The 26125-nt window shown below is 37.8% G+C and overlaps 2 protein-coding genes and 1 long non-coding RNA gene across 6 annotated transcripts; 1 reads left to right on the top strand and 2 right to left on the bottom strand.

Annotated features, from left to right (window-relative positions):
* Positions 1-747: 747 nt before the first annotated feature.
* On the bottom strand, positions 748-6153 carry LOC113667299 (uncharacterized). The gene is made up of 2 exons (XM_027183109.2): positions 5294-6153; positions 748-1855 (listed from the first exon to the last, which is right to left on the bottom strand). Exons 1-2 carry the CDS (start codon positions 5541-5543, stop codon positions 1323-1325), a joined length of 783 nt encoding a protein of 260 aa, XP_027038910.1. The 5' UTR covers positions 5544-6153; the 3' UTR covers positions 748-1322.
* A 127-nt stretch (positions 6154-6280) lies between these two features.
* On the top strand, positions 6281-7303 carry LOC149033964 (uncharacterized). Its single transcript, XR_016182790.1, has 2 exons — positions 6281-6406; positions 6534-7303. It is a non-coding gene; the product is annotated as an uncharacterized LOC149033964 (long non-coding RNA).
* Positions 7304-18157: 10854 nt separating this feature from the next.
* On the bottom strand, positions 18158-26102 carry LOC113667288 (homeobox protein Nkx-2.8). Of its 4 annotated transcripts, none has more exons than XM_089193233.1 (3): positions 25830-26102; positions 19791-19919; positions 18158-19114 (listed from the first exon to the last, which is right to left on the bottom strand). In XM_089193233.1, exons 2-3 carry the CDS (start codon positions 19876-19878, stop codon positions 18675-18677), a joined length of 528 nt encoding a protein of 175 aa, XP_089049359.1. In that variant the 5' UTR covers positions 19879-19919; positions 25830-26102; the 3' UTR covers positions 18158-18674. The 4 variants fall into 4 exon arrangements, with proteins under 4 accessions (XP_089049359.1, XP_027038903.2, XP_089049357.1 ...); XM_027183102.2 differs by lacking the exon at positions 25830-26102 and adding an exon at positions 23056-23319; XM_089193231.1 differs by lacking the exon at positions 25830-26102 and adding an exon at positions 20611-20692.
* Positions 26103-26125: the final 23 nt, after the last annotated feature.

Below are 26125 nucleotides of genomic sequence, written 5' to 3'. Positions count from 1 at the left end.
AATACTTGCATCCTGTAATTTCATGCACAGTTGGTACAATAAATTACCTTGATAAATTCCTTAATTCTCCTAATATCCGTGTTAGGGTAAGGTAAGGTCATTGAGAAGGAGATGAACTGTGAGCATGTCGCTTGATCCTGTTGGTTGAATGGTTCTTATCACTGATGCTTTCAAGGAAACGTGAAGTTTGAAAGGAAATAAAATAGAGCTCTGACAGGAGGATGAGGGTAATGTTAATTAGATTTCGCGATCGGATTTAAGTCTGCATGCAAGGCTATGTTACCTGTGCAGAATTCGCGTGAACAGGTGCTGAAGAACATGCGATTTTCCAGGGTGATATCAAAAAACATTTCCTGCTGTGAAAGTGAAAAAAATTCCATGTTGAACGTGTCTCAACTCGTCTCCAATTCTTGCCAAAAGAAAAGAAAGTTACAGGCAGTGATGATTAGTTACTTTAGTTGACATAAACCACGCTAAGCCGAAGATACAGTGGTAACTGCATGAAACAGAAAAAGCGATTCAATTCGCCCGATTTGCCGTTTACTGAAAAAAAAATAAATCGTTTTATTAGGGGTTTAGAACATTGCAATTGACAAAATATTGCATCACTTCGTAAAGTAAATGGACAGTGTGGAGATAAAGCTTTGCACACCATCAAGTTCTTGTCTAACTTTACTGAAAAGCAAATTTCCGGGTGTGATTGGCTCAACGACCCCACGAAAGCTATGAAACAATCAACACGCAATATTGCATTTTTTGGTGAAGATTTATTTTCAGTGATTATTTACAGAGCAGTCAGATGTATGAACATTCTTCTGTCAATTATGCGAAATTGCGTAACAAGCTTCGTTCATGATCAATTGTAAATGAACCGAGAATAAATAGAGTACAAACTCCATGCGTCATAAAAAGGTTTTAGCTCTAAAAAAAAAACAAACAAACAAACAAGGCAAGAATTATATTACAATAAATTTTAAGGTGGTAACTGAACATTGCAGGAGAGTAGCGCATAGTATGTTACCTTGACATTTTAGACTTGTCAATGCAAAGCTAAGCATTTTCCTTGTAAAACGCAACAACATTTCATAAACGTTCATAAAAAGTAAGTTATGGCCTTGAGTTATCAAAGTGTGATTTAAAAGGATGCCAGAATGTTCCCATGAAAGAGCAACCCAACAAAGTAACTGTCTCCTAGTCTCAACTCAACCAATGCTGAAATACTCGGAAAAAATTTTGAATGGATGAATACTATCCTCCAAAATGATGCAGGGTGATTTCGAAAACCGTGGATTTCTCATGGAGAGCCCGCGAACAAGATAAAATTAATAAAAAACTGGAGGATACAGCGGTTGTCTTTGGCTTTCATATTGGCACGAAGGATAGCGTACGAAATGTTGACCGGGAGGTGGTGAGAACGAGAAAGTGTTTATTGGAGCCAGCGAAGAGGCTGGACATACGGAAGACCAAGGCATGAAAGCCGAGGAGAATGAATTGATTGTGTCCCTAGGCTCGTAATACGGGCATGGCTGTAAGCACGGAACCTCTGCCGGATGGTAGTGTCCCCCGCATGGAACCTTGGGGTCGTCCTCGAACTGTCCATCATGCTTAATCTGCTGACGACTCTTGTATCGATGGTTCTGAAACCAAATTTTCACCTGTGAGGGTGTCAGGTTGATCATTCTAGCCAACTGATCTCTTTCAACAGCCGAAAGGTACTTTTGAACGCGAAATCTGCTTTCTAATTGGTACACTTGAGCCTTTGAAAATAAAACACGTCTCTTTTTCTTGTTTGACGCTTTTATCTTGGTAGCAGCTGAGGAATCTGTATTACCTTCTGTTTCTTTAATCCCAGATTCTATGAGAAAACGAACAAATTATTACAGCCTACCATTATCGATTGAGTTAATATAACTAGTTGATCAATATGTAGGCGAGTTATAGATGAGAGAGTTGCGTGCAGTGTTATTTATACCATAGTCTCAAATAATCATATTTCATCTTTACCAGCAGTAAGGCTGTAGACCACTAAATCGTTTAATGAAAAGCCACTATTTGAAGCGTTATAATCGTCTTAAGCCATTCACCCTTTTGGTCAGTAAACGCGCATAACCAGATACAGCAGCCTCTATAGTAAAGAACCAACTGTAATGCCTCGGCACCTCTGTGGTCGCGGTCTTTCGTGAATTGCCCCAACCAGTAAGGTTCTAGCGGCCTTATCGGGACTCATGATCCACCTCTTGTTTAAACAGCAAATTAGTTTTCTCTTAGAGGGTTTAGCTAGCCAGTCGTAAAAAGCCTACTGTTTTGATCATTGAAAGTTTTAGCTCTATGCAGATAATACTGATGGGTCCTTTCGCCATCAAAAACTGAGGAATTGAAGGTTGGCTTAACAAAGAATGAGCTTTACATTGCCAATAAAATCTCGAGGATTCAAGCTTTAAATACGAGAGGTAAACAGGTTGAAAGTTTTGAGATACAGCCAATTGTGCCAAAATCTTTCAAGCATTCAACAAGGTTACTGTTTTCATGAATTTATCACAGAATGACAAGCACATGAAGAATTGTAGTCAAAGATCCCTCTACCCACCAAAATCAGACATATTCTTCTCCTAATAAAAGCTAAATGTAGTACTTAAGCCTGTGTTTACTTTCTAATTTCCGCCATAGCTCACTATGACCTCGTTGAGCGAGCACAGGAAAAGCCCACAAGAGAACTTAACTTGTTCGTGCCAGCAAAACCAGTAGACTTTCCATACTGTCAATTATTTCGTTAAGCACCACGACACAATCCAGTCCATTCACTCGATGCAGAACCTTAGTATGGTCAATTTTTAAGGAAAAAAAATATAACCTCTAACAAATGGATCCTTTACATATCCCGACGGCGCTTTTCGTGAAAACTGCTAAGCTTACTTGTTAATCATAAAGCTTTGCTTATGAGCATAACTTTTTCGAAAATTATTAATCTTCAGTAACGCCGAGAAACGACTATCCAAAAATGTTTCTTTTACTAATTCATGGGAGGGCGAGCATGGAACATTTTAAATGAATGAAAACAATGCTGTGACGTTATCTGTACAAACATGAGAATTAGCAGCTCAACTTATTTGGCGCTCATGGTGTGCATGTTCGGTTAAGCCAGAGTGTCAGTTAGTTTTGATGTCTGATCAACTCTTTTATACTTTATTTAGTTCATAGATTCCAGCAGTTACCAACATATTTCGCCTTGTTTGTTTCTCCACAAGTTAATAAGAGATAAAATCTAATGAAGATCTTAACCATGAACGTGGAAGTAGACATTTGGTCTCAAAGGCCAGTTGTGTGTCGATTTAGCGATACGAGTGACTCTCGGAAGCAAATCAATCCTCCGGGCCACATTTCTACCATATTTTGAGACCCACTGTTCCAGATTTACAGGCATGTGACAGTTTAGAACCTTCTTTCATTTGAGACTTGACAAGTTGTGACTTGATTGAGTCACTTTCCCGAAATAGAGTGCTCACCGAGTGTGAAAAATGAGCTAAAATGAACAACACCTTTGATAATAAAATCATTGCGTGTCTTGGTGAAAATAATAATACTTCGATCCAAGAGTGCCTCAAGAACGCAACTCCGCCTACTTCTAAAGCATTTACACCTTATAATCTGCAGTGAGTGTAATCTCTTGGGGTCAAAGAACCACTTTTAGACAAATGGCGCCCATGTTGTCAGACGAACCAGCATGAATGACTCCTCTACTGGCACGATTTTCTGTCATTTTCTGTCTAAAGTGACCATAATTTTACCAGAATTTTACAGAATTTGACAATCATCTCGTCACTTGACAAATCAGTTTCAACTCTCCGTAAAAGCCTTCATGACTTAATTTGCATGAGAATCTGTGCATTTTTGCACATACTCTAAATTTCCAAGGTTCTCCGCAGTCTAGTTTGTTAAGTGGTTCAAGTATTTCACTTCATGATCTTTTATTCTCTAATTCTCTACAATGCATGCTAATAGCATTTTAGCTTTCGCCTTTAAAACCCACTGTTCAAGGACTTAAGAGGTTCATGATATTGCTAATAGAAAACTGTACCAATTCTGTTGCTCTTGAGTTGGCGTGTTTAAGATAAGATTATTAGAAAGTTGTTGCGTTTTTCCTGTCTACGTTTGAATTTAATCCTAACCACAAGGCTTTCTCGTCAGACAGTGATAAATGCAGTGCTTCACGCTTTTTTTGTGCTTGTCACGTTTTGATTTGAACTGAAATCCACTTAAGCTCAACACAGAATAAAATGAGAAAAGCTAACGTGTAGAAGCTGCTTGGAGAAGCACGTAGAGAGAGTAAATACGGACAGTTATTTCTGAGTGAGTAAGGCTAATTAAATTCTTCCGGAGAGAGAAGATGAAGTTATCAAAAACATCGTTAACATGTCAAATAAACCCAAAGAAATTATCTTATGTGTTTATCCATAAATCAAAGTCACAACTGGATTGAAAAAGAAACTGGATTAAGAGTAAGAGGAAAGAACACAAGAGACGACGATTTTATATAGTATGTAGTGAGATATGAGAGCGCGTGAGTTCCGTTTGAAAGCCTGGTGATAGCCACTACGCTGAAATACGGATTTTAATTTCCCATGAAGAACCTGTTCGTGTGCGATAACACAAAGCTTCCTTTGATCTCCTAATGAACATGATACTGAAGTTATCAGTTAGTAATGAAGAGTGGATGAAGAGTGGATGCAGGAATATTCGGATGATCTGGTTAAAACATTATCCAATTTAGTCCTTCTCGATGCTATTTTAATTGGATTCGAACACCTTTCAGAGAAATAATGTTTGCATTTCCCACTTCTAAAAATAATGATCTACAGCTTGACCGAGTTAACCTTTCTTAAAAAGCAATTAATGGACAAGTTTTAGCCTTTGCCAGGCCCTCAGTAGACGAGGACGATCATGAAGAAAAGAGAATTGTTTCTAAGGCAGTGATCACGCGGAATGAAAAGTGTGCAAGCTTCACGATTGTTATCGTGCAAGACAAAAGCCAGGGAAATTATTACCGAATACATCGTGTTCATTAAGCGGTTTTAAGGAAGGAAATTACAGCATCATAACGAAAAGAGTAACCTCCTATCCTGGCTTTTACTCCTCATAGCTTTAAATCGCTGAGAGGCGACTAATGCTTCTCTTTCCTGTATTTTTAAAAGTGTGTTTAACACTTATACGTTGTGGCTCTTCCAAGATACGATGCGGAAATACATTGAACCCTCAGAAAAAATATATCCCACGAAAACAAAATTTTCATACTCACCACAATGTTTATCCAACTTATAATCAGGGCTATTGTTGTTCGTTCTCGCCGCGTTGATTTCGACATGTACTGTCGATTTCTCAGCAGATGGAAATGTTTCCGTTTTGATGATGTCTTCTCGATAATCCACCGAGCTTCTTCGAAGATTTTCCTCTTCGTTGCCAGAGCTTAGGATACCGTCGATGGAGAAAGTGATGATTTGCTTTGAACTTAGCTGAGCCATAGTTCTTGCTTTGTATACAAGACGCATAAGTTATCACTAACTCGCGCGAGCTGTCCTGTTTAGCTTTTGCGTGTGGCAAAATACAGGAAATTAGGGCGGGACCTTATCGAGTGGTCTCCGCGTTAACACTACACAGACAGTCCTCTGATTGGTCCATAGCTGAGGTGCTGATCCGTAAGAGTTTAAAAATAATTTAGATAAGTGCAATACTTTACAAGACAAACAATAACAAAATTGATTTCCTACAACGGAAATGCCAAAGTAGCTGCATGAGTGTTCAATGTTGTTAGTGACAGCGGATTAAGAGGCCAGTCTGACGTAAAACATCACACACGACCCAGAGGTCATTTTTCCGTCTCGTAAACCCGGATTTAGGAGAAATCTGGCACGGAAAACGTGCGAACGTGCTCAAACGGCCCTTCAGTAAGAGAGGACAAGTGATCTTCAAATTAAGCAGCTTTAGAATTCCTCTTTCTCATGGCATTCACCAAACCAGTGACGCTCTGTCTCAAACGTCACTCATTTCCTTTTATCGGATTTAATCTGTCAGCCATGTCAAACAAACGATCGTCGTTTAATGGATTTAGGCACGTATTCAAGGACAGTTCATTTGAACTCAATAGACGTTACGATGTCTATCTGCTCATAGTGGAAGCTTTGGGCTGATAAGACGGGGATTAACCCGTAAGGGAAAACGGAAAGACTTGCCAGATTGTTTATTTCTCTTGATCATGTCAAGTCTACTTCTCTTAGTCCTGTGTATTGTAACGTGTAAGAATCTCCAGAGCTTTAAAGCTTAAAATTAACAGACCCATTAGCTCTTGGCATACGTTCAGGGACCAATGTTTGTCAGTGAGAGGCATGTTTGTGGCCTTTGGTATGTTTCTTTGGTAAGTAACGGGCACTTCAAGGTCGAAGTGGGAAATTCTTTCATAAAAAGCCATTTTCACCAAAAACATTCACAGAGTTTCAGTTATGGACCTTAGACCAGATAGCTTCTCATAATTTGCTTCCCAGGTGGGCTGAGATTGGATGACAGACGTGACTCCCGCAATGATGATGTTGTGTGACACGTGGTCGACCAATTAGCTTGCCAAGTAGTGACTTGGTGATCATGCCAATTGAATGAACATAAATACATCGTTTGTAGCTCTGTTTGGTCTTGTGGATAGTTAACAAAGTAAAACATGAGCTTAAATACACGCTTTTCTTTGAAATCTGTTTTCTAACCGGCTCATGAATGAAACTTCGTCCCATTTTGCTTTTGGTCGTCCAACTTTTGTTCTTGGTCGTCTAGCTTTAAGCCGTTGTCAGCGCCGTCAAGGAAGAACTTTAGTTCATTTTTTCGCAAAATTATTTTGTAGCTACCTTTGTACCTCATGGTTCTTTCTAGTGTCTGTCGAGCTACAAAAGCTCAAAGTACACGAGCAATTGACATATTCAATGACAGTTTCACCTAGTGTCATTCTATGCTTTTTTGGGGAGGTTAAGTGCTTGACTCATTCAATAGCAAATCAGAAACTTTCGAGATTTGAGTCTCCAAGATTTATGAATGAGCGAAGGGAGCTCTAATCCAATTTAGAAAATAAATTTAATTTTTATTGAAACGTAATTTGATTTTATCAGCTTAGACTCAGTACTTTTATGAGCTAAGTGTACCACATAATTACATGTTTCAAATGTAAATGTCGAACTACTTGCCGTTTTTGTGGGACTCATCGTTTCTCACCATGTATGAAACGAATTTAAATAAAGAAGTCAAAGGCTAAACAGAAAACAAGCTTAAATGAAGGAGACTTCTGAGGCTAACAAGAAAAACATCATAGAGGATGGAAAGTATGCTCCAACTCTAAACACAAAAGAGATCAGAGCTATGTAAACATCACCATTTCGTAGCGGTCATTTAGAGGCCCGGTCTAAAAGTGAACGGTTAGTCTTACAAAACCATCGTGTCTTTTGAACTAACAACTATTCTAAAGATTGCCATGTGTGGTTAGTAGTCCATATTTACCGGAAGATCGAAGATTTTGTTCATAATCACGTACCTAACCACAATGTGGTATTTTTCACACAAGCTTATTATTGTCCGGTGACGCCCCCTCGTTCGAATGTGTGATACCCCATGTATAAGGTTTGTACAATGCAATTACTTTAAACAAACATTTGTGCAAGATATAACCAGGTGTTTGTAGGTTTGTTTTAGAGAACAGCTTGCTGTGATAATGAATTTGCAAATTTTGTGCGGGCAAACTACTTAATTAATAGGCCTAGATTGCTACGGAAGCCCTGACTGCGAACAGCATCGCGTGAAAAGTATCAAAGTAGTCTTTACCAAACTTAACAGTCCTTCAACTTCCCTCGAATACTGCAGCTTAATAGATCAGGTCGGAAGAAACGAGAAATTGGTCATATTTTGCTAGAAATTTTACCTTTTGGTTGAGCGAAAGTAGGTTTTTTTCCTCCGGTGGCAATGAGAGCTAATCTGCCTTGAATTCCGTAACAGTCACAAAGAATAATAGACTTAGCTAATGACGAATGATGAATAGATTTTCACTTGTAAACTGCAGGTAAGCCTCTGCGAAACCCGAAATGATTTTGTTTTGGCCTGAATTTATACAGTTGCTCCAACTACAGTTTACCCGTACAAATCGATTCCTTTCATATCATGTACAAGTCAAATCCATGAAACATTCCTTACCCATTTTCTCGCTATTAACTCCATAACATATTAATTGTAAAGTTGGACAACTTTCTTAAGTCTCTCCAAGAAAGGTGATCAACTTTACCGTACTTGCTAATAACTTGTGTTCTTTATTACTCGTTTAAGTTAACATGACCCCCATTTTACAAAACCCAATACAATAACCACTTAAATGGAAGCTACTGAACAGTTCTTTTATATAGTACTCTTTGTTATGCTGTGCAAGGTGACTCTTACTTCAGTTTAAGTGTATGGATAAAACCCACGCGTACCACCATACAAAAGAAAGCTACTTGGCAGTACTTTCAGTTATTGCTGTACAAGATGGTGGTTACAATTAATTCTGTGGATAAAACCCCAATATGAGTCCATTCACATGAAAGGTGGGCATTATTTCCATATGGCCCTGTTTATTATGTGGTACAAAATGGTTCTGACTTTTAAGTTTGTGGATAGAACTCTAATGTGTAACCATGCAAATGAATAGTAATATGCTACAAAATGTACCTCTGAGGTGTGCGATTGAACCCGTTTGCAAATAGAGGCTTCTTGATTGTACTTCCAAGCTTTGTTTATCACTGACAAAACCGCAATACAAATTGAGTTTCTCTGAGTGTGAGCCTGCGGATCGTATCAGCGAAACTCTTCAGATCAAGAACTGTTTCATATCGATTGAAAAGCTACCTAATAGGAATTAACTTGCCGCTTTTTGTTTCTTTTGATCGGAGCGTCTTGTGAGACGAACTTCCACGTTCGTGAGTCTTTCCTAGTTCGACCTTCTGATTTGTTTCTTGTGGAATGTCATTGCAAGTTCGCGACAACAATGAGCATAACACTTGGAGCTGAAAAATTCTCATGTTGTAAACATACATGACTCCTAAACAGAAAAACTGTGTCTAAAATCGCGGAAATTCGCGTAAGTAAACCGAAACCGTAATAGTGTCGGACGACTCAGCTTCGTTGATTCTCGAGAGTAATATACATTGAACTTTGCACATTTTCGAAAATAAATGAATGTATGAAGCGATGCACTTTAAGCAAGAAGAAAGTTGCGTTCATGCGTTTTTTTGTTATGTTTAAGATCGAAATGAGCGCGTTAATCTATCTTGCAAGCTGTTCATGAGATATAGCAGTCACTAAATAAGAAAACAAGGATAGTGTCATGAGTTGGCTTCAATTCATTTTGTGTTCTGCCATTTTGGAGCGAATGAGGAAGAAACGTGTTTCAAAGTGACTTGGGTTTATTTAACCAAATTCTCGGAGACTATTATTCATTATTTGTCTTTTCTGCTTTGATAACAAAATGAAGATCTTCACCAGAATTATTCACTCAAAACTGCACGGATTTTCGCACGTCTCGAATTCATGCGGTGTAAATACCCTCCTTGCTGGTGTTAACTTGCTGTTTTTTAAGAAAGATGCAGATGGGCTCAGTTGAATTTAGACACTGCATCAACTTGGAAAGTCCGGAAGTATTGTTAGTCGAGTGCTGGAGTTCAAGAATTTTTTTAAACCACTCAACTGTTCCTTTCTATTACTTAAGAATTTATGTACTGCTTGTTATGGCCGGCAGAGCGCACGCAGCGTATAATAGCTAACTTCACTCAGGACTCGTACAGCAATATTTCTTCGAATTCAAGTAACCTTTGTCCATGTGTAAAGTCGGATAAATAGAGCGTGGCGATATTCTCATGTGCTTTTTGTTCGCTGCTCAGTCAGGAAAATGAGTCATCCAAATAGGCTATTCCTTTGCCGACGCAGTGCAAGGTCGTAGGCCCCGCTTGTGTGTAATTTTGTAAGCCAATCCGGATGCATATTTCGCACGGAATGTGACAATTGCTCGAGGCAATCTCATGTCAAATATTCTCTCAAGAAAATGAAATTAACTCCTGGATGTGAAGTTCTTTAGTTGCAGATTATACCAGCTTGAATTATTGCCACTAATTTACCTTGATTGACAGTGGTTTTGATTACCGTTTGCCTGTCAGCTTAGAATATTTACTGTACAAACCACTCACGCTTTGGTAAAAATGCTTTTGTTATTTTTATTCTGTTGTCATTTTTTTGTTGTTGTTGTTTTTGAGCTTATGCGAAGGAGTAAACCCTCGGTGATGGAAGTTCCAATTTCTCGAGGAAAGAATTGTTTCGGCGAAGAGACACAGTATTTTTAGAGGCGTGTTTGCGTAAACACTTCAGCAGGTTAAGTTGGTTTGGTCGTGCTGGGTTTCTGGACAGAGTCTAAACAACTACTTAAACAGTAGCAGTTATAATCCATTATCTAAATCTTTTTTGTTAAATTTTAAGAATTATCAGCATCACACAAAATTAAAGCAAATAGCGTATAAAGGATAAAATCACTTGTGCCCTATGACATCTACGACTACATTTTCATAAAGGGCTTTCAGTGAACCGCAACTGCATTTCTTAAGCCCATTTGTGTTAAAGGGCGTTTGCTAGGATTTTACTGACCGATTAGAACTCATATCTTGTACAGCATAATATACATACCACATGGAAAGTAATGCTTAGAAGCTTTCATTTAAGTTAACAAAGTTAAAGACAGCTTTCATTAGAATGGTAACGCATCACAGATACACTAGGTGGGTTGCTACCTAAATTAATATTGTTTGAAGCTGTTTGACAGTTCCTATTGAATTATGATACACTAGGAGGGTTTGCCAAAAGACTTAAGAGTCACACCCTTCTAATGAGCATGATAAAATTACTTCTTGAAAGTGCTGCTTAGCAGCTTTCAGAGGAATGCATGGTCACACATTAAGCTTTCATTCGCAGACTTAGAAAAAGGTAGACAATGACACAGACTTAGTTAGAATCACCTTGTATATTGTTTAAGAGCGCCCTGGGAAGTTACTGCATGGTAGCTTTCATTTGAAAGGTCATACAGAGGAGTTTTATCCACAGAGTTAAAACTACCTTTTGTAGCACAATTAAGAGTACCACATAATAGTAGTACTGCTTGGAATTGTTTCGTAGGATGGTCACAGACTACAGCGTTTAATTTATATTGTAACTCACTGACTGAAATGAATGAAGATCCTAGAACTGCACATTAGTCCAGGTTGATTAGTGTTTAACGGGAGCGTATTTCTTATCTTTACCTTATAATGTGGGCTTTCTCTCGACTCAAACCACAGTATGGTATCATAGAGGAATTTTGTCAGCTCCATGTAAGTAGTTTTAAAATCTGCAGTGTTAGTAGTTATTGCCTGCTAAATGTTCTTCGTGGAGAATTAAAATTGCTAGACAATATCCCATTACTTCATATCTTCTATGTCCGGAGTTTGAGTGCGATTAGCGACACTAAGCTTCTCTGCGTACACTCAGTGAATATCGAGATTTAACCAGATTTCGTAAGTGACCTTTACGCTCTTATCCTCTGTTAGTTATGGTCTAAAATGCCACTGAAAACAAAACACCCTCTCACGAAAGAGAGTGTGCCAAAATCGTTACGTTAAAGCTCGTCAAAAACGTGATACGCCCCACAAAGCCCGTGCAATACTTTCATGAGATTTAAACCACTTGGGTAAATCTTCACAGCTCGTGGCTTTGGTTGGTTCCGTCAATTCGTGCTGGAAAGTTTATTCTGCGTAAGACAGAGTGGGATTGTTTTTGATAAAAACAGACGACCGCCGGATGTGGCTTTCAAAATGTCTCTTCGTTCCATAAGAAGCAACGAGGGTTTTAATAACCCCTTTTAACGCAAAGATATAACTTACAAGTGTGTCCTCTCTGTCAGTCAATCATAAATCAAGGCTACATCCATTAATCACTTACATGCATATTTAGCTGATTAAAATAACTTTACTTCAAGAGCTTTTCTCTCATCCGGTTCCTTTAGCCATAGATTTTGATACACAAAGACCGTGGCAACGTTAGTACTTTGAACCGGCAGGAATCGGAACTCGAAGGTGCATTATTTTTACATGGTCTACGCAAGAAGCACCCCATAACAGGATCAGATGTTATCATATCTGGAACGGAAATGGCAATCTGAAAATAACAACAAGTAGTGTGAGGTATTTTTGAAATTTTAGGATTTTCCATGAAAAATAATGGCATTTCGCAACATCCCCTCTGCGGCCATACTGTGTCATTTCATGATCGCTTGAATTACGAGAATTTACGGTAAGATTGCAGTTTCGTGGAAGTTCATAGACTATCCATAGTAAACATGCAACAGTGACAAAATATTTTCGAGATAAATCGTTTAAAAACGACAGTTCTGAAAACTGTTCCATACGTATGTTAATTAGTGAATGGGCGGGCCGGATTAAACAACAGATCCCACTTGGTTATGAAGATATGTTTCTCATCAATATTACTTCCGAGCTTTAGTTTTTTTCATTTTTTTGGAACATCAAAGCAGCGAAGAAATCTTTTTCAAACAGCCTTTATCTTGAAAAATAACAGTATTATTCTTTGCCATTGAACTCTTTGAAATATAGGTATTCAAACATTCATGGAAACAGATAGATGAATCGATCGAATACAGAACTCGAGCTATATTACACGTGATCTGTGCGTCATCTAAGTAATTGAGAGCGAGGGATTAAGATTTAAAAAAAAACCTTGTGACAAACGCCATATACACAGATAAGTGCTGTAAAATGGAGAAGAAGACCACAAATATGCAATTGTCACGCATTACAGATCATAGTTCACACTCTAAGATGGTGAGCAAAATTTATAAAAGACTTTATCAATTAAAGCAGGTATTTAGCGAATTTAGAATTCACCTGAGGTTGAAGAGGCGGTAACTTACAATAGACCCGGTAAAGTTTTGCGTACAGAGTATTCAAACAGTAGTATGGGAGAACATTTCTCCAGAGCATAAAACTGAAGTGGCCCATATACTAAGATGAAGACTTGGTTATTCCCCAAGTCAACTAGCTTTCTAAACTGACCCCTGCGCTATAGTGGCAAATAGGTGACAGAATGACAACAGAAGAAGCTGTAATGACTTATACAACTTATTATGAAACTGCAACACCGGATGAGAAAAGATGAATGAGTCATAACTTGAAATACAAATACTGCTGTACAAAGAGATTCTATCACTTTCTCGATCTTGCTCTTTTCAGCATTATGAAGAGGTGTTGTTACTGTTTGGATTACAAATTTGAGCTTTTGTGAAGGAGATAATAAGAAAATTGAATTCACCCTCAGCTGGTTAAAATATCTGTGCGATTTTACACACATTCATTCACAAAGCAATTTGTACCCCCGCAACCTCTTTAAAAGTAAAAGCTTTATCTTAATTTATCATATCCTCTGATCAGTGGTAGAATCTGTAATCTTAGAATATGAAAATTTGTTCAAATGTAGGAATCTACCTGGAAAGTTTAGCAAAAAACCCACATACCATGTTGTTTATTTGGCGAAAGTAATGAAAGACTACTTAGTTAGGTTTGTCTCAGGTTTCTGACAACAAAGACGGGCTGACTTGAATGGAGCCTTGAGGGGTTGCAGGAACGGCTGTATAGTGAGTAGTTACGGGCCGTGACCGTATCGATTGTTCCAAAAATAATGTGGGTGGTAATTAAGTAGGTTGAAGGAAGGAAATACGTATTTATATTTTTAGTGAAGCAAAGAGGTCTGCTGGCATAACTAGATTTTGTCAATGCCAGACCTTCTCTAAGGCAAACGGCGCCACGTCTCATTGATACTACATTGTTTCTGAGGATGTTTAAACAGACATCATCAACTCCGAAGCTGATTAAATCGAGACATTGTCGCAAAAAAAAAAAGTCGTTGGTTAGCACAATTGTTCACAGAATTAACGCTTCACTTCTATTTTGTCTATTTTTTGCGTAATTTATCCCCTTTCCTGAGCAGACGATTGACTAGTGTTACGATCACCGAACAGAAGTTACCATACAAAACTGACTTGTACTCTTTGAGTTGGCTTTATCAATCATACCACATTGGTTACGAAAGTTGTATTGTCAATTCTTTGTACGTGCAGTTGATAAGCAAGTTATTACTAACTGGCGTTGCTTTTCATAAGCACACATCGATAATTTGAATGAAAACACGAGACGACATTCTAAGGTTTGAGAGAAAAAAGAAAAAGAAAGAAAAGGAAGGCAAGAAATAATCTCGTTTTCCATAACGGCAAATTTGTGTCGTATTTTATTTTTTTTGTCTCCACTATTTAATGCTGTGTTTATTTATTGAAGAGAAATCTCCTTTTCCCTCAATGTTTACATATGCTGTAGGTGGGAAGGAAAATATTATGATATTGTTTTGTGTAATGCTTTTTGATCGGAAACGCGAGTAAACGAAAAAGAATTAAGTTCTGAAGCAGATCTCATTGTAGATTATCACATAGATTAACAAGCCACTAGCTGGCAGAACCTTATCTGATATTTTGTCGTGAAGGTGTCAAGTAAATAATCAGAAATGTGCGGTCGCAATAAGTTTTTATCCCTATTTCAACGGGAATCCTCAGAAAAAAATCGTTAAAATTTAATGAGCAACTAAGAGATGATAATTTCTACCTATAAATAGCTGTATATTTTATGAATTCGTTTTTGGTTTTACATCGAAAGTTAAAAATGAAATGTGTATTCCGTATTTTAAAATTTTTCTCTATAGCCTCAAAAAATATTGTTTTTGTGAAAAGGAACTGACAGCATTTCAAGTCTTATCTCCATCACGTGACACTTAGTGATGACCCTCTTATTGCAAAGCCCCACCTTCACATGAAAGAATTGATCTACCGTCGAGAAATCTCAGAATTAAGAGAGGGCACTCGCAGCAGTAGAGTGCAAAAATGGATACACTTAACTTTGGACCGCCTTCACTTCACAAACACGAGACTAACAATGCTGCGAGATGAAAATAATGATGGGAGTGTACGTCTTTCCTTTCGACTCGCAAATGTTGATAAAAGCATGATTCGTTGAAGCTCTTTCCCCCGTACTGGGCTTGGTACAGAATAATATTCCTAGTCTATTTTTGATCGAACCATCTCTATGTAAAACATATCCCAACGGGAAAAAATATACTTTATTAGTAGTTCATTGTATCAATGTGAAAGTTTTCCCTTCTATTTCAAATTTAGTTTTGATCAGTAAAACAAAGCATAGGAAATCATTTGAGTTTTTTTTGAATGGTGGTCAAGACAAAACAAACCATTTCGTGTGGCGGAAAGGCATTGAAAAGAGGACCAAACAAGACTGTTAGACAGAGAATACGAATTAGTTTTCTAGTTTTTATCATTTGCACAAAGATTTTGTCTGTTAGTGCGTTTTGTCATGTCATTCTTTGCTCTGAAAATTGACGCTATTTGTTTTATTAGCCATATTAAAATTTACAAAAAATATTGATTTTGGAAGGAGGAAATTCGCCTCTTTTTATTTTCCAGCCCTCCTAATGAATTCGATTTTTTCATCAGACTCCAGCAACTATCAAGTCTTTAAGTTTTGCAATTTTCAATTCAAAGTTTTATCACCTACACGCAAAATTGAAATTGGATTAATTTGAATCCTGTGTAAACTGCGTTATTGAGGAAATACGAAGATAAATTTAGGAAATGTCAGCTCAAGTTTATACAAAAATTTAAGCCAAATCAGACAGTGAAAAAAAAGCTTTCTTTGCATCCTTGTGTTTGAATAATGTGTTGCCGCCTGACCAACCATGTCTCGCCAGTCAAAATTTTCAGTCAAATAAGTTGCGTTTCCAAAAAAAAATCATACATGAACCAATAAGTTTTCTTTTAAAGAAATTCGCTGCCGCACCTGAAATGACAAAGATAAAAGAGACAAAACCTTGAATCAACAGCACGGTTTAGTAATCAAACATTTTTAAACAGTAAACGGCCATTTTTAATTAAAGTTAGTGTTATTAAACTATTGTTGAACACACAAAGCTGCCTCAATAAACAAACAGTGGGTTTTTTATCCCTTTTGTAACCAAGAACCTCTCAATCATAAAACAAGTTCATTTTCCCGCCGCAAAATTGGTTCTCGATTTCAGAGATCAATCAATTCAGAATTTAGAGGTGTTTTGATTTCGCGAAAAATTAAAAAATTTCAAGTGCTCTTCTTTAAGGATTGACTGAGAGCGTGATGCGAGGCTGTTTGATCAGTTATTTCCTTGGCTTTATTTAGCCAATAACTTTGAAATGTCACTGAGCTATGACATGAAATCACAGTTAATGATGTCTTTTTAATTCTGTGCTGACAGTCATAAAGAAAAAGAAAAGTATTCACAAAACTAACCCGGTCGCAATTGTCCAAAAAAGACTCCGTTTCCTTTTCATTGTAAAGAAATCGTGTCAAAAATAGCTTTATGACCGCGAATTTCCCACCCAGAAATTCGCAGCCGTCCATTCGGAAATGCGCTTCCGTTGTCAGAAATATTTCCAATTAAATTCTGTGTTGCCTGAGCCCGAAGCGTCATTTTTTTCGTGTTAAAGTGCGATGCACTAATTAAATGCTAAAATAAAGTGAACAGAGGCGAAATTTGTTAGCAAGTCTAATTTTATGTAGCAATGAAATCACACTTTTTAGCAAACTTCCTGCATCGCTTGCAGCATAGGAAATTTAAAGTCTAAATAAAAACCTTTTATTACCTTTATAGTAAATACAGCTAATCCTTAAACAAGCAACAATAAAACTTTTACTTATCCACATGTACAGGCGTAAAATATTAAACATCTTCAGTCTTATAGGAAACGATATATCCAAAATCTATTGTTGTCGTCCCTGAGAAAGCTTAAGACCTGAGACGCACCCATCGTAACCACGTTGGCAAAATAAGCGCACTACCCTCGTACACTAGAATTGTCAAAATTGAAAAGAGCTTTGTAACGGGGCATATAAATGTTCGCATCAGATCTGAGTTCTTCAAGTTACTATTGTTTCTACAGCCAAAAAAGACATGATACTGTTGTGATTTTCGCTTGTATTGCAGGGGTTAAGTTCATCTATCCCGAATAGAATGTGTAGCGAGCGTAAGTCATCGATGAATCTGGCCAAGACGCTTAACAGAGACGGGATCCATGACTGAGCTGTTTTCTCTCGGACTCTATGGGTTAATTTCCGTTTTTGACCAAATTCACCGTTTGAGCAAACAAAACGCGCTTTGAGTGGGAGATCGAAACTGTCCCACAATCACAACCCTCAGTTTTGCATTTTTTTAAATATAATTTCAAAGAATAAAGCAGCGACATTAAACCATAAAGGAACAAAGATGCTTGGTTTATCTCGTTCGTGGTCTAGTTCTGTTTTGTTTCTGTAACTTATACCACACTAAAAGAAAAACATTTTTTGTTATTTTTGTCGATTGCCGACTCTAATCTTTTAGTTTCAATATTGATGCTATGGTCCAACGAAACTGTTTAAATATTTAACTACAAAAGAAATATGATCGCTACTGAACTGAATTGAAGTGGAAAAACACTGAAATCTAGCTTTCCAAAGCAAATTGTAGCCTCTTGAAAACAATCACGGTGAATCTTAGACGAGATTTATAAACTGACTGGAATGCTTTGCTTGATATTGGCTTATAGCACGCGCTAAAGATTAAACAACACGTTCGATTTTCCTATTAAATGACACAAGATCATGGTATAATCTAAAAAACTGTTACCTGCTACTGTTTTCCGAACCTTCTAGAGTACTTCTTTCATACTGGGTCTTAGAATGGACATCTAAACAAGTGCCGTGAAGGAAATAACACGCCAGACAAAACATCGAAATCCCATAAAAAAACTCATAAATCACTGTATAGTTTTAAACGAAAGATCAATCAATATCACTATTTACCTCATCTTATAGAATTTTTAATCCAAGCTGATCTAGACGGGAATGGTATTACTTTTGATCGTGAAAAATTGCTGACGGTTTAAGTATCCCATAAAAAAAATCAGAAGGACAGTTGAATACACAAAAAAAATGTCCAACGCACACAGTTGATATTTCCTGTACATTGTTTTATCTGCATGAAACAGCACCGATTTTCTTCTTCAAGCAGTACAACACACCACATAATCACCTTACACACTTAGTACGAGACTATTTACAATAGAGTTTTTACTAGCTTTAAAATCCCTCTCTCTGTTATTTCTATGCTGGTAAATACACGCGATTTCTACTGAGCAAATAACCAAGATCGAGTCTCGGTTTTGCCTTAGCAAGCATACAATTTACGGCATGCATACTCTTTTCAGAAAGTATTTGCAAGCTTTCCACAGCTTTATTTCGGTACCTTTATACAAGCCTTATTCTCTTGCCTCCTAAACTGAACATTGCATTTCTTAAACCTATTTTTGACAAACACTATACATTCAACGAACATTTGCTCCCATTACTTGTAAAACAGACTGACTTTTTCGATAAATAATCTCAACTCCGTGCTGCGTTTTCTTAAAATTTGACAACGATTTGTTCACAACAGCGGGCGCATTTTTTGGGAGCAATGTGAATTTTTTACCAATAAGTTGTAGGTTGTATGTAGGAAGAGTTTACGGAGGGAGGATAGTGCAAGTAGTCGCCTTGGTATGGCGACCCGCTTAGATAGTTACACGAAGGACTAACACAACTGCAGAATTGTCCAGAACCATTTAGCAACGCTCCTTGTGAAAGCGGAGAGTACGGTTTGTCCCAAGGTCCTCGTTCGCTAATCTGCTTACGATATTTGTATCTGTGATTCTGAAACCAAATTTTCACTTGGGCTGGTGTAAGATTTACGATTCTCGCCAATTCCTCTCGTTCGGGCGCAGATAAGTATCTCTGCTGTTGAAATCTTCTTTCCAAGACAAAAGTTTGCGCTTTCGTGAACAACACTCGCCGTTTGCGTTTCTTCAAGTCTTTGTCGGAATGATCCTTTTTGACGGAGTCAAACTGCGAGACGCTTGTTTGTTGGCCGCCTGTGAATATGAAATGAAAGTTGTTCAAGTTAGAGTCCCTTCGATGCGATTTTCAACAGACTACCAGTTACATTATGAAGCCTGAATAATCTATTCTGGATTGCCTCTATTCACCTTATCTCAAGATTGAAACGCTGAATTTGCTCATTTAAAAGTCCTTGAAGTCAAACAACCTCAAATCATCGAAGTTTAATCACGCTAACAAAAACAGAATAAGAGTTTTTGAACACAGCCGGCCGAAACAGAACCGGCTCGCAAACTCAAAAGGTTGACAATTTCTTGACATATTTTTCGCACCATAGCAGAATTAATCACTTGAAGCTTTTTCCGTTTCTATTGAGGATATAAGTGGTGGTAGAAACGATGCGCTATTCGCCACAATGCTGAACAACCTCAGATAGTCGCTACTGTATGTTATACGCTTCTGTGATGCACAATATACAGCTTGACAGTTAAGTAGGGCAACTGCGAGATTTCTCAGATATGATGAAGTTTGAAGGCCGCGCTATTCTTAACTGTAATGAAGAAAATCCTCGCCCGCTATCTTTCATAATAAACTCTCAAGAAAGTCGGCTTATCTCCTGCGTTGTACTCGACTCTTTTAATAATGTTTTTGAATACGGCGCCCTTATATCTACCATAAAAAAATTTTCATGAACACTAAAATAATTCATACTTGACTTGGCCGTTTCTGGCGCGTTTGCCTCTGGCTCGTCTGGACTGGACAACGTCTGTGGAGGGTAGCTCCTGTCTTGAAATGACATCTGTTCTTCGCTCTTGGAATTCAATGATCGGATTCTGTCCTCTGGAAGATTAAGAATGTCTCTTATGGAAAAGGATCCCATCCTCACGTTTCGTGTAAACGGTCTCAAATGGGTCCCATTGTGTTGGATGCTAAGATAACAAGATTTAAAAGCAGGTCGCACGCACAGGGCAGGCCGGTCCTAGAACATAGGGCGGGGCTTCACTTCAAACAAATGACAGGCCATTTGAAATAAAACAAATTGCCCTGAATGTCATCAGGCTGTTTTGTTAAGAGAAAGCGCCCTGACAAGACTGACACATCAACTGATTGCTGTGAAGGCATGACTAGATGCCTGTCACATCAACGGACCTAATGTGACAGCAAGACCATTCTCTAGGCGCGAAAAGTTTCCTTTTTCTTTTATTTCACACATGTTATACCGTGGCATTGCACACTGTTGATTTAGGTTTTAATTGGATTGGCGGATTAGGAAGTTTACGTTCATTTCTGTTGTCATTGTTTCGTTTATTACGCCGTCACGATTTGGAAATCATAAAACCTGTATAGCCATCCCAAACAATTTCTTTTCAATTATTCCCTCTTCCGTTGACAGAAGAGCGACCATGAGGCCTCCTTTGGGAATTAACAAGTGAAGGACCTCAAAGTTTTGTTGAACGTCGATACAATCACCATGATATGCTGCGAAAAGCTCTCATATCTTATTTCAGAGAAGTGACATTGTAAACATTACCTCCTCTTGAACATCTCAGGAAATTAGAAGTGTTTTGCAGATCGCCCTCCCAAGGACAGAATAACATTCTTCACTGTTGACATTTTACCTTGAACTTTTTGCCATTCAAACATATGTCCACCCACGGGTTAAATGTGTCAGATTATTTTTATTTCTCTTGCAAAGTATTCTCTGTACAACTTTGTATTTTTTTTACTGACTTATTCATGGTCGCTCTATTGGACTAATTTATGTTAAAATCTAATTTTTTTCACACACTAATTTTGTATACAGTTCGTCGGGTGAGTGAATTGTCTTACTCTTTTTTTGTCATGAATTAATAATAAGCCATGCTCTATTTTACCAGCAGAGCTACTGTTTTGCACAATAATTGAAATTAAGAGAAAATCTGCTAGAAAATGTTTTGAAATTGTCAGGTTTTGTTTCTATAACATATGTGCTATATAGTTTCACACAAAATGACCAAATATGGAAACTTTCACAAAAGTTTATATGGATATATAGCGTTACGGTCCCTTTTCTTGCTTCAAATTCGGAGATTTCAAAAGAGTATATTCCATTTTGAACAAAGACATTCATCCCTACAGTTAATGGCTGGAGAAGAGTGAAATTTGGCCTCGAAAACTGTAAGTTTTATTGGATTCTCTGTGGGCTATTATCATATCTCATTGGAAATTGTTTATTGTGTTACTTTATAATGACTACCCTCACTTCGTCTCTCTCATTGTATATACCAACTATGTCATTCAATTTTATTTCATCCAAAAAATGACCAGCCTAGTCGCAGGAGAATAGTTAAAAATACCCCCCTTTGTGCAAGATTCATTCCTTTAGATCGAGGATGAACGAAATCGCGTGGCAGTGGTGGTGCATTGTCCAGTGTTCTTTGAATTATAATGGCTAATGAAAGAACTAAGCAACTGAAAAATCACACGGGTTTATTGGAATTCCTTTAAAGAACTCGATACATTTTTGTTTTGAACAAATTTTTGTAAAAAAAAAAAGCGTCGAAATTTTGATTATTTCACAGATTTTGTTATGGCCTTAGATTTATGTTGCATTGACTACGTTTAACGGCATCACAAAAGTTTCGTGCTTGTGGCGCTACGGTTTGTACCAGGTTTGTTTTGGCTACGGAGAGGGGAAATTTTAAGAAGACCAACCTTGTTGCCTCATCAAGTCAGTCCATGTAAGGGGTTATTGATTTAAATAGAGTGGAGAGTTCGATCGTTGTAAAGGCGAAAATTCAACATTTTTCGGTGATAAATCTCGTAACAATGAAAACAAACACGCGGAGTAATAACTCAAATTGATGGGCGGTGTTAAAAAGCGCGTGAAACTAAATGTAATCAAAGTTTTGTTACTTTGTTAAGTTTGGCGGGTTGGTGCTTAAAAATTCTTTTATTTTGTCTAGCAAAATGGCCAAAAAAACATTTAGTTTTCTTGAAGGCGAGATCCTTTGGCTTAATACCTGTTTGTAATATGACAACGAGAGAGGCTTTCAACAGATTTTCAAGTGTTACGCGACCAAATTTTATACGTCTCAATTTCTCCTCCACTACAAACCGTGAATTGAAAATCCTTTAGTCAAGAGCTGTAACCTGATTCCACGAGGGTAAACTTTCAAAGACTCCATGTGAAGATTTCGACTTGTTTCTTAATAGATCGATTAAGTTTGTTTGATGAAACGCGCGGTAGAGATTTTCTCATTTAAAATCTTAAGTAAGGCCGCACGTCACAGCTCGCTTGTAATTTGTTCGTGGGACTCTAGCATCAAAATGTTTGCATTAGTTATCACGCTTGATATATCGACAATGCTGGTTTGCTTGTTTTCATTTACGTGAAAGGCTATGAGAGCAAACATTGTGTGGGATTCACTAACAATGCAAAAAAAAACTTTTTCCCTGGATCAACTGACAGATGTGACATTTTGTCTAAATTGAACAATTGCAGCAAGGCAACTAAAGAATTGGCCAAAGAATAGGTTTTAATTCATAGCGAATACATTAAATGATCCCATTATATTCATCGTTAACAAGGGTAGACTTAGTTTTTGAGAGTATCTTTTAGTTATGACTAAAATTTCTAAAGGTAAGTTGTTATTCTGTGCACGCGATTTATTAGGGCTAGTCAAAACTTAGGAGTAGTTTCCTTTGAGTGATCGATAAGGGGTTCAATCCATCTCTTCAATAACCACAACATGTTACCCGTACAAACAAAATTTTCTTTGTTTTTCCAAAGACGAGTCGTACTTATTTACATACGATGTGACTTCAATAGTTTAGACTTTTCAAGGGATATTTATAAAATCTAAAGAGGCTTCGACGAAACATCACCGTAAACGGCTTAGTTCTGCTTTGTATGCACGCGCGATGATTCTTATACTCTGCACGCACCGAATCTCGTACGCCTTTTGAACAGTGTGCCTCACAAAAAAAAACATACCTTGTTCCATTTGTAATTCTTCGCACGTGGTAAAAAACTGGAATCACAAGCCTCTCCGTGGGATGTAACGAACAAGAATTTAACTCCGTTCATTAATCTCCGCCTAGTTTATTTCTTTTTAAATTTGCACGAATCAAGCATCTTTGATGGATTCTTATACCGGGCTGAAAATGACATGAGCGGAAACACAACGTCTCTCCACTTAGCAATGAAGATGGTTCTAATGAAATAGATACAAGGAGATGTTTGACTATCAGAAACAGGACGCTCTGTTGTTTGCTCATGAGACGACCCTTTGTGACAATTTACCTCAGCTTTCATATTGTTAAAATCATGCAACTTAGAAAGGAATACATCCGCACCACCGACTCTCTGTACATAACGAATCCGGCATTTTCGGACCGTTGTCAAATTTGTAATTACGCCCGTTCATTCCGGAAAGGTTGAATAAGTGAACAAAATATGCGTGATCTAGTGCAGTTTTGAATGATTTCTCCGGCTGGTGAAACGCACTTTAACTACTCAAATTAAAGGGACGGAGAAGTGGCATGAGTGATCATTTCTTACTTGACTCTAAATAGCTGACGTGACAGGCCATAATTTGGGTCGATCGACGAAACGGATTATCTTTTACGTTCCCAACACCGTTTGACCTGTATTGTCGTAAAAAGTGAACGAATCAAGAAAAATTGTTCCCTAAGGCAATGAAAGGTTAATTTTTGAAAAACGTAAAAGAAAAAAAAAAAAAGATGATTTATTCCTGAGACAAAATCAACAGGAATTCTAATTTTTGTCGGTTGTTTTGTAGGTCACATCAAACGTGTATCACTGAAGACACTGGGTCGTGTTGTTTCTTATGGTCCTTCATCTGGGAATAAAATTTCTTATACCCTAAAGCTAGGAATTATTCACGGCCAGGCAGTTCTAGTTTAGTTCACCAGCAAAAAAAGCTTCACCGGGTTCTAATGAATACAATGTGTTTTACCTGGTTAACGATATATTTTCGGTCACAACCAGCTGTTCCTTTTGACTGAAAACAGGGCAAGAAACCATTTCAATTTCCTTGAAATTAAACACTTTGCTCCGGTTGGGAGGAATTACTTTTACCCCAAATTCTCACGACACTGTCCAAGCAAAACTACTGAACTATCCCATCCATAAACACATGGTTTTGGCAAGAATTTTTGTCCAAGTAATTTTGTAAGTCTACCCCATAAAATATTGATTTGCTTCACCGCTGTAAAACGATATGGACTACTGGATACGACAGAGAAAAAAAATATTATTTGCATCTCGGTTCAAGTTCGGTTTTTATAAATTTTAATCCATTTTAGCGTAGTATAGTTATCCCTTCGAGGTAAAGCTGTCTTTTTCCTCGCAAAAGAGTTTTAAAGTAACACTTTTCTTAAGTCATTTGCTAATTTGTTTCTTAAAATTACTTTCAATGAAATGTGCAAGTCAAGAAGTAAGTATTGTATTGTTTATGAAATTTGCACTCGAACGTACAGTCTGTTGTTGCGCACGGCATCGCTACTTCATCTTGTAGTTACCAAATTCACGGAAGCAATGCATTCAACCACGCAGCACTTGAAGGCCCTCGATGTGTTTCAAGAGTTAATGTTAGGGTAAAGCCTTTACACGCTGTTGAGATCTGAAGATGTTTTCATCTTATAAAACGCAATGGATCTCTTGAAAGGCTTTCAAGCTACGCTCTCATAGCCCAAGTGGGCGGCCCTTTTGGTGTAATACGATCGCCTTATTGCGATATAGCCATTTACTGAGTGGTTTTTGCAAAACCGTCGAATTTTTTTAACACTAATTAGTGGTTGTTTGGAGGAACGGGTGCTAATGGTTCAGCCGGTAGACAATAAAAATTCGCCGTTCTTTTTCATGTTGTCTGTGCGCCTCTCTCGTTTAAACTGCTTTTTACTGTAGGAAAAACAGGAATTATTCATTCCTTACGAGAAAAGAACAGAGAATAAAGGAATCAGTCTATCTCAAGGCGTAAAATTTTAATCCCCCCTAATTGAACTGTATTAGACGTTTTAGGTTGTAATGTTTATTTATGAGCCGCGCATTGTTGAGTTTGAATGTCAGTCAGTCAGTTGTACGGAACACGCGAAAAACAGAACACTTTTGTGTGTAGAACTTTCTATTGATTCATGATATTCACAGAGCTTAAATTAGAATATCTTTGCCCTAATGCTATAATGGTCTGCCTGTCGATCACCGAGTGACACGAGCAAACAGTTTGTTTGAGTTAGTTGGTTGTTAAGCAAACACGTTTAGCAACGTAATACCTCCTTGTACTTCATCTCTCCGACTGTAAAATATTTATGAGTTTGTGAAACGTTCGATCATCCTAAATTTGCGCTAGTTTTTCATTCTCCCTCTCCGACGTAGGAGTGAGGCGTTAAGAACCGTCTTTTAAATTCGATGAAGGAGACGTATCGGGAACTAAATGAACACCAAAAAATAAGTCAGCTGAACGCATTAGGAAACAATGAAGAGGACTCGTTTCACACGAGGAGGCTGAAAGAAAAAAAACCTTTTCCTGTTAAGTAGCCAATATCTTAAGTACTAAGAAGGTTCTTAGCAGGTATTGGCACGAGCCTTTGGTGGAGGTCGAACAAATGGGTGTTAGAGAATCTATTCAGGGCGCCTGTTGTTTCAAGACTTCCCATTCGACCCCTACGCAGCTCGCCGCGTGCTAAACCCTCACCGGGCCGGCGTAAAGCCAAGATCTGGTGGTAATTATAACTCTTGGAACGTACCTGTTCCTGTTGAAAAGCCTCAACCAGTGCTCTCATGTATAAGGAAAATACTGTAGTTCATGCAGGACTTCGGTAATTTTTCCCTTTGTTCAAAAGATCGCATTTATAATGCCATCGTTTCAATGACAATGCGGAAACGCTTCGCAAACTACTACTCAGTGGAGTTCACAGTTAATATACTCAGTTTTCGCTCAAGGACGGATAAGTCCTTTAAGTAAAGGTTTAAGAATTGTCTTTCAGGTGTTCTCTAGTGCTATTTACTTTAGGAAAGACGCGAACTCGTTCTGTTAAAAAAA

The sequence above is a fragment of the Pocillopora damicornis genome, chromosome 14 (assembly GCF_964200805.1).
Source record: "Pocillopora damicornis chromosome 14, jaPocDami1.2, whole genome shotgun sequence".
Classification (NCBI taxonomy): Eukaryota; Metazoa; Cnidaria; class Anthozoa; order Scleractinia; family Pocilloporidae; genus Pocillopora; species Pocillopora damicornis.
This window is presented reverse-complemented; position numbering and strand designations above follow the sequence as displayed.

What these genes read in the sequence shown, in the direction of transcription:
- LOC113667288 (XM_089193231.1), bottom strand. Translation starts at nt 20,677, where the DNA reads ATGTTATTCTGTCCTTGGGAGGGCGATCTGCAAAACACTTCTAATTTC. An exon ending in CCTGAGATGTTCAAGAGGAG is followed by an intron (nt 19,920 to 20,610) that starts GTAATGTTTACA and finishes TTAATCTTCCAG; the next exon opens with AGGACAGAATCCGATCATTG. An exon ending in GCCAGAAACGGCCAAGTCAA is followed by an intron (nt 19,115 to 19,790) that starts GTATGAATTATT and finishes TCATATTCACAG; the next exon opens with GCGGCCAACAAACAAGCGTC.
- LOC113667299 (XM_027183109.2), bottom strand. Translation starts at nt 5,543, where the DNA reads ATGCGTCTTGTATACAAAGCAAGAACTATGGCTCAGCTAAGTTCAAAG. An exon ending in TAAGTTGGATAAACATTGTG is followed by an intron (nt 1,856 to 5,293) that starts GTGAGTATGAAA and finishes GTTTTCTCATAG; the next exon opens with AATCTGGGATTAAAGAAACA.